The sequence below is a fragment of the Phoenix dactylifera genome, chromosome 5 (assembly GCF_009389715.1).
Source record: "Phoenix dactylifera cultivar Barhee BC4 chromosome 5, palm_55x_up_171113_PBpolish2nd_filt_p, whole genome shotgun sequence".
In the NCBI taxonomy this organism is placed as follows: domain Eukaryota; kingdom Viridiplantae; phylum Streptophyta; class Magnoliopsida; order Arecales; family Arecaceae; genus Phoenix; species Phoenix dactylifera.
In genome coordinates, this window is record NC_052396.1 from 4,867,712 (window position 1) to 4,883,255 (window position 15,544).

Here is a 15,544-nt window from a genome sequence, read left to right on the forward strand (position 1 = left end):
CCCTTGGATGGTCCACTCTTCATGCCCTTTCTTGGCTTCTTCCATTTCTTCTTGGCTCCATGACTTACAAGATTGACAGAATGATATCCTTGTTGCTTAAGTCTTGTCTCCTCTTGAACAAGCATACTGGTCAATTCATTCACATTCCACTTATCCTTAATAGTGTTATAGTGAATTTGAAATGATCCAAATTGAGGAGGCAAAGAGTTCAAAATAAATTGAACTAAAAAGGATTCATTCACATCCATCCCAAGAGCCTTCAGCTTAGCAGCTATATTTGTCATTTCAAGGATATGCTCATGCATCCCACAAGTACCATCAAATTTCATGGTGGTAAGTTTAGCCATTAATGTCCCTGCCAGAGACTTATCAAGCAGATCGGAAACGTTCTTCCACAGTTTTCAATAATGCTTGAGCACTGTCACATTCAGGAAGCGTTGACTTGATATTGTTCGCTATACTCATCCGCATAAACATAATGCTCAATCTGTTCGATCTTTCCCAAGTCTTATAAAAAGACCTTTCTTCCGAGCTGCTCAAATCAGTAATGTCAGCCGGTTTCTCAGATCGGAGTGCTAAATCAAGATCCAGAACACCTAGGTGAAGCTGGACTTGTTCATTCCACTCTGAGAAATTAGTTCCATTAAAGATCGTAACAGATGAAGCTTGCGAATGAAGCGAAACAGGAATAGATACTGCAATAAGAAAATTAACAATAAGAAAATGCTTACAACATTAACACTTTGAGTTAGCAATAATGATGAATAACATAAACAGTATTACCATAATACACCTTTGCGTTGTAATTATGAAACACTAAATTACTATTATGGTGATTCCCAATTCACCTAGAAATAATTAATGATATAGGTCCAAAATTCAAATAGGTCTGTTGCCTTTGAGCATCCAATACCTATTAAATCAAGGATACTCATTAATTATCCTAACTCAGCAAATCAATCATTTGAAAGTGGTGCACCTTTGGGCCAATCCATAATATCTCATGATTGAAAAACTGTAAGTCATAATTTGCAAAGTCATTATCTTAATACCTGGGATTAGAGTATTTGATGACTTAATGTCTATTAAACATTCTAGTTGGGTTACTTTGGTAACTACCAAACCATTACATAATATAGACATCAAATTAAAATAATGACATTGCACATAATTGACAATTCATAATATGACAAATTAAAATAAAACATGTATTTAATATTTTACTAATCTACATAATCAGTACATATGTCATATCATGCTCAAGTATACTAAAATGTAAAATAAATGACAATTTTTTTTTTTTAATCACATTACCCTACAAGGACCTCTGCATAAATAATATGTTTTATAGGGACTAAATTAACATATTTTGAGGACCTCTAAATAAGTGATATGTTTTACAGGGACTAAATCAAAATATTTTGTTTCTTATAGCCCTGGAAGGATGTCAGCATAAATAAAATGTTGCACAGGGGCTTAACAGAAACAATTTCATCTTTTAACAGCCCTCTAAGGACTTCACTATAAATAAAATATTTCACAGGGATTTAACAGAAACATTTTCTTTCTTTAACAGCCCTGGAAGGACTGTATGCATAAGTTTAACATTTAATAGGGACTGAAATGAAAATAATTCGTCCTTCTAACAGCCCTGGAAGGACTGTTTGCACAAATAAACTATGCAGAGGGGCTTAAACAAAAATTCCCTTTTATTGGCCAAACGAACTCGGGTTTCGGATCGAAACCCAAAAACCCGAACCCGTTTTGCCTAAATTAATATTTTTTTTTTAAAAAGAACTGAAGACGGGTCGGGATCGACCCGTCTTCCTCCTCTTTTAGCGGCGGGCTAGGGTTCCGCCGAACCCAGCCCGCCAGCCTCCGGTCGCCGGGCGACGAGCGCGCCGCCTCCTTCCGGTGGACTCGCCGCCCGATGGCGAGCCCACCGGCGGTCGCACGCCAGCAGGGCAACGCCGGGCGGGTTGGGGTTCCGCCGAACCCAACCCGTCGGCTCTTAGGAGCAGCGGGCGGCGATCATGCCGCCGGACGAAGTGCTGCCCGACGGCGCCACCGGGATGGGCCCGACGCCGGACGAAACGCCGCCCGACGGCGTCACCCGCAGGAATACAGAGGAAGACGGCGATCATCCGGTAAGTTTTCCCTTTTTTTTTTAAGAGTGGGAGGGAGACCATGGCCGGCGGCTACGCCGGATCCTCTGATGGCTCACGGCGGCATATGCCGGCCAGATCCGGCGTCAGCAGGGTCAAACCCCGAGTGGGGTTGTTTCTCAAATCCATGGATCCGGTTTGGGTTGTATGATATCATTAAAAACCCATCCAGGGACAATGCAATGGTCGGCTCTCGGCGCAATATCCCGGCGTCCCAGTGACGGCCGGTCAAGATGGCGATGATGAGATCGCCTCTATGGTGCCAAAACGACCATTGCCTTGTCCACTGTGATCTACCCTTTCACTGTGATCTGGTTCTAGGATGAACCAGGCTCTGATACCACATGTTAAAAACCATCTTAAATAGGATCATGATAGAACCAATCTTGAAAGGAAGCATACCTGAGTCCATAATAATCTGAACGATCAAAGCTTCCTTTGTTTCTCCCTCTTAGCCCCTGTTCAAACACACGGTGATGGAGACCGATGCCGTGTTTTCTATATAGGTAGAGGGTGAGACCCGTTATGTTATCCTACCATCAAGGATAATGCTTCCACTTCTCACGGAATCGTAACTGACCACGATGTGGTCATGTGGGTCAAAACCCAACAGCCCTCAGCTCTGCCCCTCGCACCGATATATCACAAGCTACCGGGCATTTGACAAGGATATGCTCAACAACTTTCAGATCACTGCATATATCACAAGCACCATCCCTTGGATTTAACATTCCCCTGTGAATAAGTTCCATTTTACATGGAAGTCTCAGCCATATCACTTTCCACCAAAACAGAATAACACGCGGGCTGGCCTTCAATTTCCAGATTCTACAGAAGTTATCGGCAGTTCTGAAATAGAAGTGCTCATCGTCTGCGTTAGGATGATGATCTTCACTGATTCCAAATAAATGATGGTAGATATCTGAAACCATAATGGATGGCGCAGCAGTTTTGAACCACACATGAACATCCTGAAGCTGGGAGAGCAGTGGTTGCAATACTCGCTCCTAATTCCTCCCCAAACATGCTTTGCATTCGCATATACTTTGAAAGTTCTCTATCGATTTTTTCTTTCCATAAAAATATTTTTTAAACAATATCATCAAAAACTTATTTTTCTTAAAAGTGTTTTTTTATTTTAAAAATCATAAAAGTAATTCTTTCAAAGCAATGGCCATGTTTGGTGCCTTAGGCAAGTACTTTTTAGATGATATTGCTAATATATTTATTTTTAAGAAGTATTTTTATTTAAAAGTTAAAAAAGTTTTTTTTTTAAGCAATACCAAATATGCCACAAACAATGGTGAAAGTCTTTTATGATCATTATGCTGCCATGAATTAAAATACTAGATGTATGGACCTTTTTGCAGAAACAGAGAAGTTAAAAATAATTGATTGTGAAAAATAAAAAGAACAAACACTTCCATTTCCACCCTAGAGAAGGGCTTAAAGTTGGCTAGGGAAAATCAGGGTCCACCTCACTTTGAATCTAGCCTGACTGAGCCTACCTTCACCCTTGGCAGCTAGACTCGAACACATTATATTCCTTGGATCTATTCTATTTAGGGTTGAAATTGGATTGGATAGTAGATACAGATTGGATATTAGTATATTTATATGCATATTTGTTTTATTTAATGAATACAAATATGGACATAGATGTTAGTCGAATGCAAAAATTTAAATTTATATTTGTTTTAAATGAATACGAATACAAATCGGATACCAAAATTATATATATAAATACGGATATAAGTCGGATAATTAAACTTTATAACTACATAATCAAAAATATTACTAAGTGAATGATAAATCAAGTTAGTAGCATATTGATGTGGTCATTTATTTTTTTTAAAAATTTATAAGTGCTATATAAAATTAAATAGGGCTACAAATGAAATCGAATATTCAGATATGAATCGGATAGTTATCTTTCTACATCCATATTTATTTTTCTTCGACGGATATGGATACGAATATAGATATTAGTAGAATATTTAAATTTTTATTTATATTTAAATAATTTTAAATATAAAAATACATTCGAACCGATATTATTGGATCCACTCTCATCCCTAGTTCTATTACCCACTCACCTGGAGTCCGATTGGATCCGCTGAGTCCGATTGGGTCTTTTAGAACATGGAATCCAGAGCACGTCCCGTTTGCTTGGCGGGGGTCGAATTATTCTTGTTGGCTCCGTCGGATTCGCGCAATCTAAATCCGGTCCCGGGCTCTGCCCACGAGGCATGGGCGATACCCATCGCCGTCTGCTTCGCCGGAGTAGAATGGATAAGAGCGAAAGGCAAAACGGTGCAAGGGGCAAAATGAAATCCCGTGCGCAATGAAGGAGGTTTCGTCGGATGGCGGCCGCGATCCACGCCAAAGCCCGAGCCAAGACTCGACCTCCAAGGCCAAGTCATGCAAAGGATGCCTCTACTACTCCTCGGTCCTCAGATCCGAGGCCCGCAACCCGCTTTGCGTTGGCATCACCAGGACCCTGCAACAAGGTTCGCCGTCTCTCACCCTTCTCGTAGTCTTGCTGTCGCTTTTCTGCCAGATTCTTTGGATTCTTGATTTGATTTTATTTACCTGTTTACAATGATCTGAAAAAGAAAATTTTTAGGTGTTTTCTGCTTTTAAAAGAACCAAAAGAAAGGAATTGATGATGTAAGCAGATGAATAGGAGACCGAACAATTGATTTTGTTTGAATAGAGGGTGAAATTCAATGGATTCATTCACTAGCCATCTTATATGGGAGAGCACGTGATGAATCGTGAAACTGTCCTTTTATTTAGACCTTGTAATTGCCCGAGCCTTTTAAGCAACCAGGAAAGGAAATCCATTCATGAATCAAGAATTATTGACATTGATGGTCATGTTAAGGATGTTCTTGCTGCTTGTTGTGTAGCTCAACCAGATTGGTTCTGACTGAGAATTGGTTTCATCGATCCAGGAACAAAACCAGGATACATGTTTGTCGGGCAACATTTTTTGCATCTTTTGTTTTTTCGTGATTACCTTGTTGAGAATTTCTGGATTACTTTGCTGTTAAGATTGGCATACAAATTGGATAGTGCATTATGCTGAATCAGCAAGGAAGTGGTGGGAAAGTATCGGCTTCAATTACCACATGGAATAAAAATTCTACATAACACTTGAATACTAATTATATAGACATGCGCATTAAGATGATAATCTTTTTTTATAACTTGTTTTTGTCTTCTTAGATGTTCAAACTTGTAGATGTACAGGACAATGCTCTTGCATATAATGAATGACAAAGGTGGTTGTTTAATCTTCTTTCTGCTGCGCCCTCGCCTCCAAAAACAAAAAGAAAGGAAAAAAGAAACAAAAGTCACTTTTGCTGTGGTTCTTACCCTAACTCAGTTCTTATCTTTAGTCTAATTGAAGAGCTATATAAAAAATCTTGTTGTTTAGTAGTGTGCAGTTATTCAGTTTTATTTTGCAATCTCTTGCTAGCAAACTTGTGTCATGCAATTTTATTTCAGAAACCACTACATATTCTTACATATGTGCCTTTTACCAGTACCTAACTACACTGTAAAGGAAGCTGAGATTGAAGCTACTAAAGAAGGTCATAGCCTGTCAGATTTCAAATATGCTTGTGTTGGTTACTCAGTGTTCTTGAGTAACAAAGATAATTCCATGGAGAAGGGAGAGAAGCAAGCCGAGTTGCCATTTTGTGCTGGCCTTGAGGTTATTATTAGACTTACTTATCTCTTATTTATTTATGATTTGTTGCATGAAATTTTTTGCAAGTTTTTTCTGCATTTATTGCTACCTTACATTAATACCATATTTTTATATGTATAATTCGATCAATATGCACAAGCATCCAAATTCATAGTTTTTATGCTATATCCAAATCATGAACATTGCTGCAGTAATTTCCTTAGCATGAGAACTTTGATTTTAATTTGATTTTCTTAATCATTGAACCTCAAAACTAACCCAATTTAATGACAAGAGAGAAGTAACACTTATCATGCTTTTGCTAGTTAGGGGCCATTGGGCCAATATATACCATACCTACCACTTCACAAGCACAAGATGATGCACAACACTGCTTAAAGTTACATAAGTTGAATACTAAGATACGAAGAGGAAAAGCCTTTCTTTTTGCATATAGTCTACTTAAATGACTTTATAGTGGAGAGGAGACATGCTTGTGAAGATTCAAATATGATTTGTAACCCATTATACCAAACCTAGCATCATAAGTCATCCTAAAGATCTATGTTAATTATTGATGAACTGGTCCCGAACATGTGCACTTAGCTAAAGAATTCCAATACACCAACCGACATAAACTAGAGTTATGTTATATCAGCAGACAATAGCAAAATAAAGAAGCTCGAATGATAAATAAAATTCACGAGAAGGCATATGATTACTGTAAAGATACTAAAATATGATCTAAGAGAACTGCTTCATGCATAAACGATGCAACTAGTGATTAAAGCAATACAAAGTAGGCTAATCATAAAATGCATGTGTTGTAACATTGGGGCTCATACCTGGGCATATTGCACCAGTTTGATGCAACAAATGCCAGCATTATCATGCACTGTGCAGCAACTGTAACATGTTTGCTCTTCGTTAGCATGATGCTTAGTGCACTTGGTGTAATATGTCAATCAACAGTTAATAAATGATTTAAGGCTCTCATAGGATGACACTTGCATACAAATTTCCATTCAGATGTAGGGTACTATTCTTAGAAAACTAGTTTCTTGATCTTAGATTCTAATCTTTTGATCTTTCAATCCTTAGCATCCAATTAAACCCTATGTTTTGCTTGGGGTTAATAGGTATACTATAAAGTGGAATAAGATTTAATATGCTTACTGCATTTTAACCTACCGGACGCTCTTTGCATGCCACTTTGTTCCAAGGACAAAATAGGTATACTATAAAGTAGGCAGAGTTACTTTAATGGGATAATTCATAGAAAACTATTCCACCCTATAGGGTGGAGTAGTTTACTCCAAAGTAATGTGGTTTAAAGTAAGCTAGCCCATTTACTCCAGGATAACTTACTCTGCAACCAAAGACAGCTTTAACTTTTGACGTATTGTTGGTCTCTCATACAAACTGCCATGTTTTTGTTTTGTCAATTTCAGGACTGAGAGATTTTTTTTCCTCATATACTACCACCAAGTTAGTTAAAGAAAGAAAAATTTAAACATAGCATGAGTCGAATTTTTTTTCCAAAGTATATGTAATATTATCTTCCTTGTCAATGTCGATAGATGCTCCAATTGTCTTTTATTTTCTCAAATATGAGAAAATTAGTTTAAGAAAGACAGCTTTACCTTTTGACATTTTTTGGTCTCACGTACAACTGCCATTTTTACTTTTTTGTCAAGTTCAGGACTGAGATTTTTTTCTCATATACCACCACCAAGTTAGTTTAAGAAAGATAGTTTAAACATAACATGAGTGGATTATTTTTGCTAGGATATGTAATATTAACTTCGTTAATGATGTTAATAGATGCTCTAATTGTCTCTTATTTTCAAGCTTTGGTTCTCCATTTGAACAACCTGTTCCCATGTGATTTTGCTGTCAGCTCTTCAGCTGCTCCTGACTTGGATATTTAAGTCTATTCATTTGTGATGAATGTGACAGAATAATAAATAAGGTTGAAAAATGAGGTATTTTTTTTATAGAAAAGGACAAGGGAATTCTCTAATTTGTATTTGTTTTCTTGGAAAATGCAAAAAAAAATATTGCTTGATTGGAGGATAATAGAATAGACAGTAAATTTAAGAATATTCTCTTGTGAACCTATGCAATATCAAATGCAATTTAACTTGGTTTATATTTAAAAACATTTTATGGTTTTTGCAATGGTGTACATTTCTCTGAAAAAGAAAATAAGAAAAGTTATTCCAAAAAGAAAGATGAGAGAGCGCATTCATTTCCTACTCAAACCAAATGCAAATTTGGTTAAATATGTAGCTAAAATAAAAGCATTCAAGAGCATTACATTAATTTTATATCCTAAGATTACCTATGTTATTTGAATATGAAACTGAAATGTATCTAATAATTATGATTCTGAAATTATCTTGACTAACTTTTTTATATATTTTTTTCTGTTTATACGACTTTATGTACTTCTCGCAAGAAAATATTGTTCAGGGTGTACAGGTTGGAATGGGCCAAAATATTCTAGTATTGTACTCCTGCCCGACCTGTCAGCTCACCCGACCTGGCAGCTGATCCTGGGTTTTGTTAATTGAACCCTGGGGCGTGGTTCAATATAGCATTACATGGTTTAAAACAAATATAACTGTTGTGCACTTTGTGATTTACTCTATTTTGCGGATTTTAAGCCTAAGTTTACTTGAAATCATCAAATAAATGAGAAAAATGATGTCCCATATCAGTCACAACCTTAGTGGACTGTGTTTGGAAACTTTGTATGTTTATAGCCATGATTATCTAACATTAATTTATTATCAATAGATGAAACTTATAAAGCAACTTTGCCTTTCATTGGTCATTATCTGACCGCTTCTTTATATTCTGCATTCTAATTTCCATTCTGTATTTCTTCTCATGGTGCTTTCTTTATCAATGACTCTCTATACTATACTTTGTATTCATATTTTAAGCTGTTTAGTGCTTTTTTTTTGCATTCATGTACCTCATTGGGCCAGTTGCTCCCTGCAAAGCTCTGATATAACGATTATGTCTAGCATGTCATCCTTCATCATAATTTGTGACTTCATCATCATATTGTTATCCAACCAACTTTGAATTTCATTTGTCTTCCTTTGACCTCTTTTTGTCTGTATTCTTATCTTTCGTTCTACTTTTCTTCTTGCAGTGCTTTCTTAATCAATGACTACACTTTGCATTTCACGTTTTAAGCTCTCTGCTTCTTGTTTCTGTCAATGTGTGTCATGAGTCAGTACCTCCCTTCGAAGCTTTAATTTGATATTTCTTGTAATATACAGATTTCATAGCTGTTGGCAGTTTTAATTGCTCTCTTACAGTGTAGTGCACTCTTTATTTTTCTAATCATGGGCATTGTGTGTGCTATTTATTCTATTTGGTCTGATTCATATGGTACTTGCATTTATTCTTCAAAGTACATAAATCTCAAATCTTTGTTGAAAGCAGTCATATTTATCATGCTACCTGTTTTCCTTTTTTGTAAAATATAGAACTTCGAGACTTCTGTTTTTACTGATAAATTATCAAGCTTTTTCAAGCACAAACTGAACAGTTTAAAATATGTTTTCTTTACTTTATGCAAAATGTTATAACTTCGATGCTCTTTTTTCACAGCTTAGTTAATCATTATAGTAAATGTTGCAGATATTAATGGATAGAAGAACATCAACTGCTGATCATGTGCCTGCTCATGTTCACAACAAGGAAGGTATTGTAAAATACAGGGTACTTTATTTATATGTTAACATGAGCAATGCTTGCGTGGATGTTCAGTATAGGTATATGTATTGAATTCATGAATTCTATCAACTACCAGCTTCTGATGTGCTTCATTGTTAGTGACATCTAAACACATCTTGATCAGTTGAGGTTTTGGGATATAAAACTGAACGTTGGAAATTTTGACGGCAAAAACTCTGCCCCATTGAATGTTGGGGCAAGTGATTAGACCTTGGAGCTTTCATGGGATTTAAATTGTTATTAGTTCATCTGTAGTTGACAATATGGCAAATGGAAGCGATAATATGTTTTCCAAATTTCCCGAGCAAGAGGAAAACATGCCTAGGTAGACATGTGATGGGACAGTGTACTAGTCCGTAGCCTCCCCAAAAGATTTAGGATTTCATTCTGTTAGGGTAGATCTTGTAATTCTGCAAAGTGAAGAGGAAGTTAGGAAGAAGAAAATGTTTGAAAAATCTATAAAAGGAACAATATCTAAAAATGTTATAGAATTTTTTATGAAAATAGTTTTTCTTGAAAATTTACTTAAAAGTGTTGGGAAAATATACTATTTATACCTTTTGAACCTAAGAGTCCTTGATTTAGGTCCAATAGTTAGTCCTAAAATTTTGATGGCTAGCTCCAGCTTTATAGAGCTCTTTCCACAGCATCATTTTTGTGGGGAAGAAGCCTCCTTCCTCCTTTGGTGCTATTCAAGGAGGTAGGAGAAAATACTCTTCATAGTGGACCTCTTAACTGAATTTTAATGGAGTTCTAGATCTCAGGAATGATTGGTGTGTGCTCTGCTGCAGGCTAGGAAATGTTAGATCCTCTTTACGTCTTGAGAACAAGAATGAGATAGGGTTGCTTTTTACCTCCCTAAGAACTGGCCACAGAGTTCTTTGGAATCTATCCCTCATTTGTTATGTCTTCGAGAGAACTTCTCACCTGTGCAGGAAGAGAGAAGATAAATGGGTGGGGAGGGTGGTGGACTGGTGGTTGTGCAGGATGTCTCAGCTGTGTGGAAGTAATTTGTTTCACAAGCTCAACATGAGTTTTCCCACCTTTTGGTGTGTGTAACATTGCCTGTTGCTTGGCAACTAAAAAGCAGGCAAGAAAGCCAAAACCTACTCATAGACTATTGTATATTACTTTCCCTGCATGAACACATATTCGATGCATCATAACAAGCCTAAAACAGTGCCTCCTAAGTCCTGATTCTAGATATATTCACTTATGGATCTTCTTATGTGTATATCCACTTCAAATCCAATTTTGATCAGTCTGGAAGTGCACCAAAGATAGATATGAAGGATCTCTTGGTGGCATGTAGGGGTGCAAATGAGTCCGGTCGGGTCGAGTGATGAGTGACCCCGATCCTATCCAGTTTCTTGGTCGGATCCTAATTTTGAACCTAGACTACGCTGGTTGTGTTTCTGTGTGATCAGGTCGGGTTGGATCCGGTCCACCGCTACAATTTTTGATCCAACGAGTCATTTGGGTTGGATTGAGTCTATGAATAACTCAGACCCAATCCAAAAATTTTGGATCCAGGTCAGGTTCGGGTCAAGTTAACCCATCGATGGCTTCCGAACTTGTATTTGCACCTCCGCAAGCTGCAGCCAACAGGCCCAAATAATTTTACAGATTTGGGTCGGGTTGAGTCGTAAGATTGAAAACTCAAAATTATCCAAATTTCAAATTGGTCGAGTCGGGTCTGAATTCAGTAATCCCAGACCCGACCCGGAAAATGAAACCGGTCCAATTTTAAGACCCGACCTGACCCTACGGATCCTCTAAAATGGGCAGGTTGGATCACGGGTCAACCCGGCCCATTTGCAGCCTTAGTGACATGTTCCTTCCAACTTTGTATTAGAGAACTTTGAGGAAACCCGAGAATGTAATGCAACTATTAATCTTAAAATTACATCGATGTAACAAACACTTATCCTGATGGTTTGCTGGCTGACCTCATGCTTGACCTGCTGACCCTAGAACATCAAGAATGTTTTTTTACTTTAAGTTGATTTTTCTCCCCCAAATGCTGCTACGCATCTAATCAAAAAAAGCTGCTAAACTGACCTGTTGCCCTGGCAAACATTCTAGATACTTCTGTTCAGTCTCAGCCACAAGGTTACAGACTACCGCAGTCATCAGGGCAGGATTTCTTCAGCAAGTACGCATGTGGTTTGCATTTTCGTGTTGTGCTTTCTGCTTTTGGAAGTCATTTAAACAAAAAAATAATGTTCTGAAGCTTGTGATGATGTAGGTTTGCTAGGAATGCTGGACTGGTGGCTTCAGCTGTGGCCAGGAACCTTGTCAGAGTGGCCAACCAGATTAAAGATAACTTTGATGACATACTGTATGACCGCAGGCGTCCCAAGTAGAAACTTGACCCCAAATGTGCTATCTGTCTTTGGAAGTATGTAAGAGCACCAGGATCTTTGTACATTTTCATTTTGCACTGAATTTGTATAATTGCATCCCAAGCAGAAACTTCACCCAAAGTGTACCATCATCAGGGGCAGCTCGGTGCATTAGGGGGCTCTAAGGCAAACTCATTGAGGAGTTTTTTTTTGAAAAATGATGAATTTTTTTTAATAAGTATAAAATATTTTTAAAAATTTATTTAAAAATAATTTGTCTAATTTTTTGAAATACAAAATTACTGATCAAATTTTTGTATTCAAGATTTATTAAAATACTATTTTTAATCGATAACATAGCTAATTCATTTAGTTTTTTTTATGATATAGTTAGACATAAATAATATTTTATCAATTTTAATTTTGAAAAACTTCTTTCAGCAGAAGAAATTGTTACAGGTATGGTTAACAATATCATATAAACAATGTATGCATTTAGAAAAAAAATTATTTTTTTTTTTTATAAAAGTGTAACTAGCGTTGCTTTCTTCTTTTTTTGAAGCTTGCACGAAGGGAAGGAAGAAGTGTGATTTTTTTTCTTTTAACAGCTACACGGCCTTTTTACATAAGAGAGGAAAGGGTGAATTTTTTTTTCTTTCCTCAAGTTTGCACAATTGTACGTCACTTTTATAGGAGGAGAGGAGTTTTTTTTTTCCCTTGCTCCTAACGACACTTTCAAAGAGGGGAGAGAAGATGTTTTTTTTTCTCACAAAAACTATCTTTTATGGCATGAGATTTTTTTGTAAGTTGTTTTCTATAAAACAATTCATATTTATTTATAATATTTTTATTTTATGTTATCGTTGAATTTACAATTCTATCTTAATTAAGCCTCTTAATGGATAAATTTTGTGGAGTGTTTTTAGGAGCAGTATCTTGATCCCAATGATTATTTTTGACTTCTTTTTTATTTAAACGTATTCTTTAGTATTGAAATTCCATAAATGTTAAAAGAGTAGTTGAATTCTAATAAGTTGGAGCAGCATCTAAAATATAGGGATTTGAATTTTGGAGCCTTCTAGCGTGGGAAAAAGATAATCTAATCAATTTTTGAGGCCTAGCGTGAAAAATAGAGAACTTGTGAGGCCTTCGATGTGTGGGAACTGGGAGCAGAGGATAAATTATACGCATATAGATATATATTCATAAAAAAATTGTTCATCTTTGTCCTTTATGAAAAAGGGAATGTGTTAAGTGGGGAAGTGCAATGGTATTAAAGGGAGGGTAATCGTAGCCTTGTCGCCCAAAAAAAAAAAAAAAATCATCGAACCCTCTGGAGAGGGAGGAGGGAAGGAAGGATACGGGTAATCGTATCCTTGTCACCCAAAAAAAAAAAAATAATAAACCCTTTGGAGAGGGAGGAGGGAAGGAAGGATACGGATTGAGTTGCTACTTTAAATATGCCAATAAATTGTTATCCAAAAAAGATATATCTATATGTTAATTTTTTGAAATGCATTTTCTTTTTGATCAAATCATATAAACTCTGCGTGGCTAAACTTTTTGGCATGTGTCAAAACTGCTTTGTAGTTTATAGATCACAATAAGAGAAAACTGTTTGAAGAGCGAAGGGTGTTTGCCATTCCACTGGCTAAAAGACAAAAATATGAAGACTATAGAACAAGAGTTGAACGGGGCTTTTTGACGAAGCAAGGTAAAAGAGGTGGAAAAATTAAGACATCATTTCTCAGGTAGAGCCAACTCTCATCTCCCACCCCCTCCCCAATGTCAGACCTTCCTCTCTCCCCTCATCTTGGCCCCTTTACATCCCTCCAAAACCTTCATCTCTGTCTCCTCTCTCCCCCTTCCTTCTTTCGATCACTGATGCGGAAAAGGAGAGCTGTAGTGCCACTCTTGTCAAACAGGATATGAGGTGTTGGGAGAGAGAAGAGGAGAAGAAAGGGAGGGGTTTTGGATAGATGGGAAGCACAGAGAGAGCATAGAAAAGCTATCGGAGAATGAAGGAGAAGAAGCATGTGGGCATGGATTATGGAGTAGGGGTCTTCTTTAGGCCGGGGTCTTAGGCGACCACCTCAGTCGCCTAAGGGTTGAGCCGGCCCTAAGCATCATGATTGGAAATATGATAGAGCACTAGGATTTTAAATAATCATTGATCAATTAAAGCGCCAAAGGATAATTTAAAGGGTCATTTGGCTAATGAAGAAATCACACAATTTTCAAGCAAATTTGGTTAATATGGATTTGGATTTGAGAATAGGAATTCACAACTAGACCCTTGATTATATAGCCAAGGATTCAGTATTCGATAAATAGAAAAATGCAATTAGAAGAAAAGAACTTGTCATCAATTAAACCTTCAGGCCATAAAGGATGCACAACTATAAGGCAAAGATGTGAAGAAAGAATGCAGCAGCGTCAACCATCCTACCATACCAAAAGCTCTCATACTCCATGCTCCGAATCTATCAGTGAGTTTGGAGAGACGGATGGAGATTGGCCTCTTGTTTGAGGCAACCCAAGTAGGTGAGCAGTTCTGGCTAAGAATGAATCGCTAAATTATGTTAGAACTTATTAAGATCCTATTTAAAAATCTGAACATTTAGATGGATGGGTCCAAAAATATATAAGCACCATAAAAATCCTTAATTTATCTGATGTGGGGCAACTCAGCTGCAGCCAAAGTCCCAATGCAACGTATCAATGCTCCTAGAAAACTTTTGTGGATCTCAGAGCCTAGGCGTAAGTCTTAGCCGTCGTGGAATTTTCTGAGTTCTTCTGGTTGTCACAAGACAAAACTAAAAGGGAATTAAGGGCGGTTCATAGAGTTGGAATGTTCCAATGCTGACACGAAGAGAAAAAGTATCAACAAAAAAATAAAGAATATTTCATATTTAGTTGAAATTTTTTTAAAAAAAGAGATGAAAAATTAATTTTATCATTGAGAATAAAATTTTTATATTTGATGGAAAAGAAAAATGCATGTTGAATAGAAAATAATTTGATTCCTACTAATTGAAAATTAAGATTTTTTTTTCAAAAATATTTTTAAGCTTTTAGATAAAATGAGATATTTTTTTATTAAAAGTATAATAGATATTTTATATAATTTTTTTAAAAATATATATGTTCGTTAAATATAAGCCACCTTAAAATATATTATTTTTTATAATTAATTAAATATAAAAAATTATTATTTTCAAATATGATTTGTCTAGATATTAGTTTATCAGAAAAAATATCTCAGTCCGTGGACCAAACGAGTCTTGGGACCGAAAAAAGATGGGGTGCTTGCAGGTTAGGGGCTTAGGGCCACCGATTTCTCTTTTTCTTAATAAGAAAATCATTCCTTCCTTCAAACCATCAATTCCTGATTGGGCTAGACCGTGACCAGGATTCAGGAATTAAGGTTGCCTCCACGCCGTGGAAAAAGCCTGCCGCTAGACGACAGGGCCTTTCCAAAGATGCCGTTTCGTTTGCAAACTGCAAGTACTTGTACTGCATTCCTTTTCCTTAGGCATTTTCATCCCGTGCCGCTTCTCTTTTTGGGGCAAATCATAAGA

General features: G+C 36.7%; 1 protein-coding gene across 2 annotated transcripts; it reads left to right on the plus strand.

Annotated features, from left to right (window-relative positions):
• Positions 1–4,320: 4,320 nt before the first annotated feature.
• Positions 4,321–12,115, plus strand: LOC103712195. 2 transcript variants are annotated; one of them, XM_008798655.4, is made up of 5 exons: positions 4,323–4,675; positions 5,717–5,886; positions 9,523–9,586; positions 11,704–11,773; positions 11,867–12,115. In XM_008798655.4, exons 1-5 carry the CDS (start codon positions 4,510–4,512, stop codon positions 11,982–11,984), a joined length of 588 nt encoding a protein of 195 aa, XP_008796877.2. In that variant the 5' UTR covers positions 4,323–4,509; the 3' UTR covers positions 11,985–12,115. The 2 variants fall into 2 exon arrangements, with proteins under 2 accessions (XP_008796878.2, XP_008796877.2); XM_008798656.4 differs by lacking the exon at positions 11,704–11,773 and having other exon boundaries at positions 4,321–4,675.
• The last annotated feature ends 3,429 nt before the right edge of the window (positions 12,116–15,544 follow it).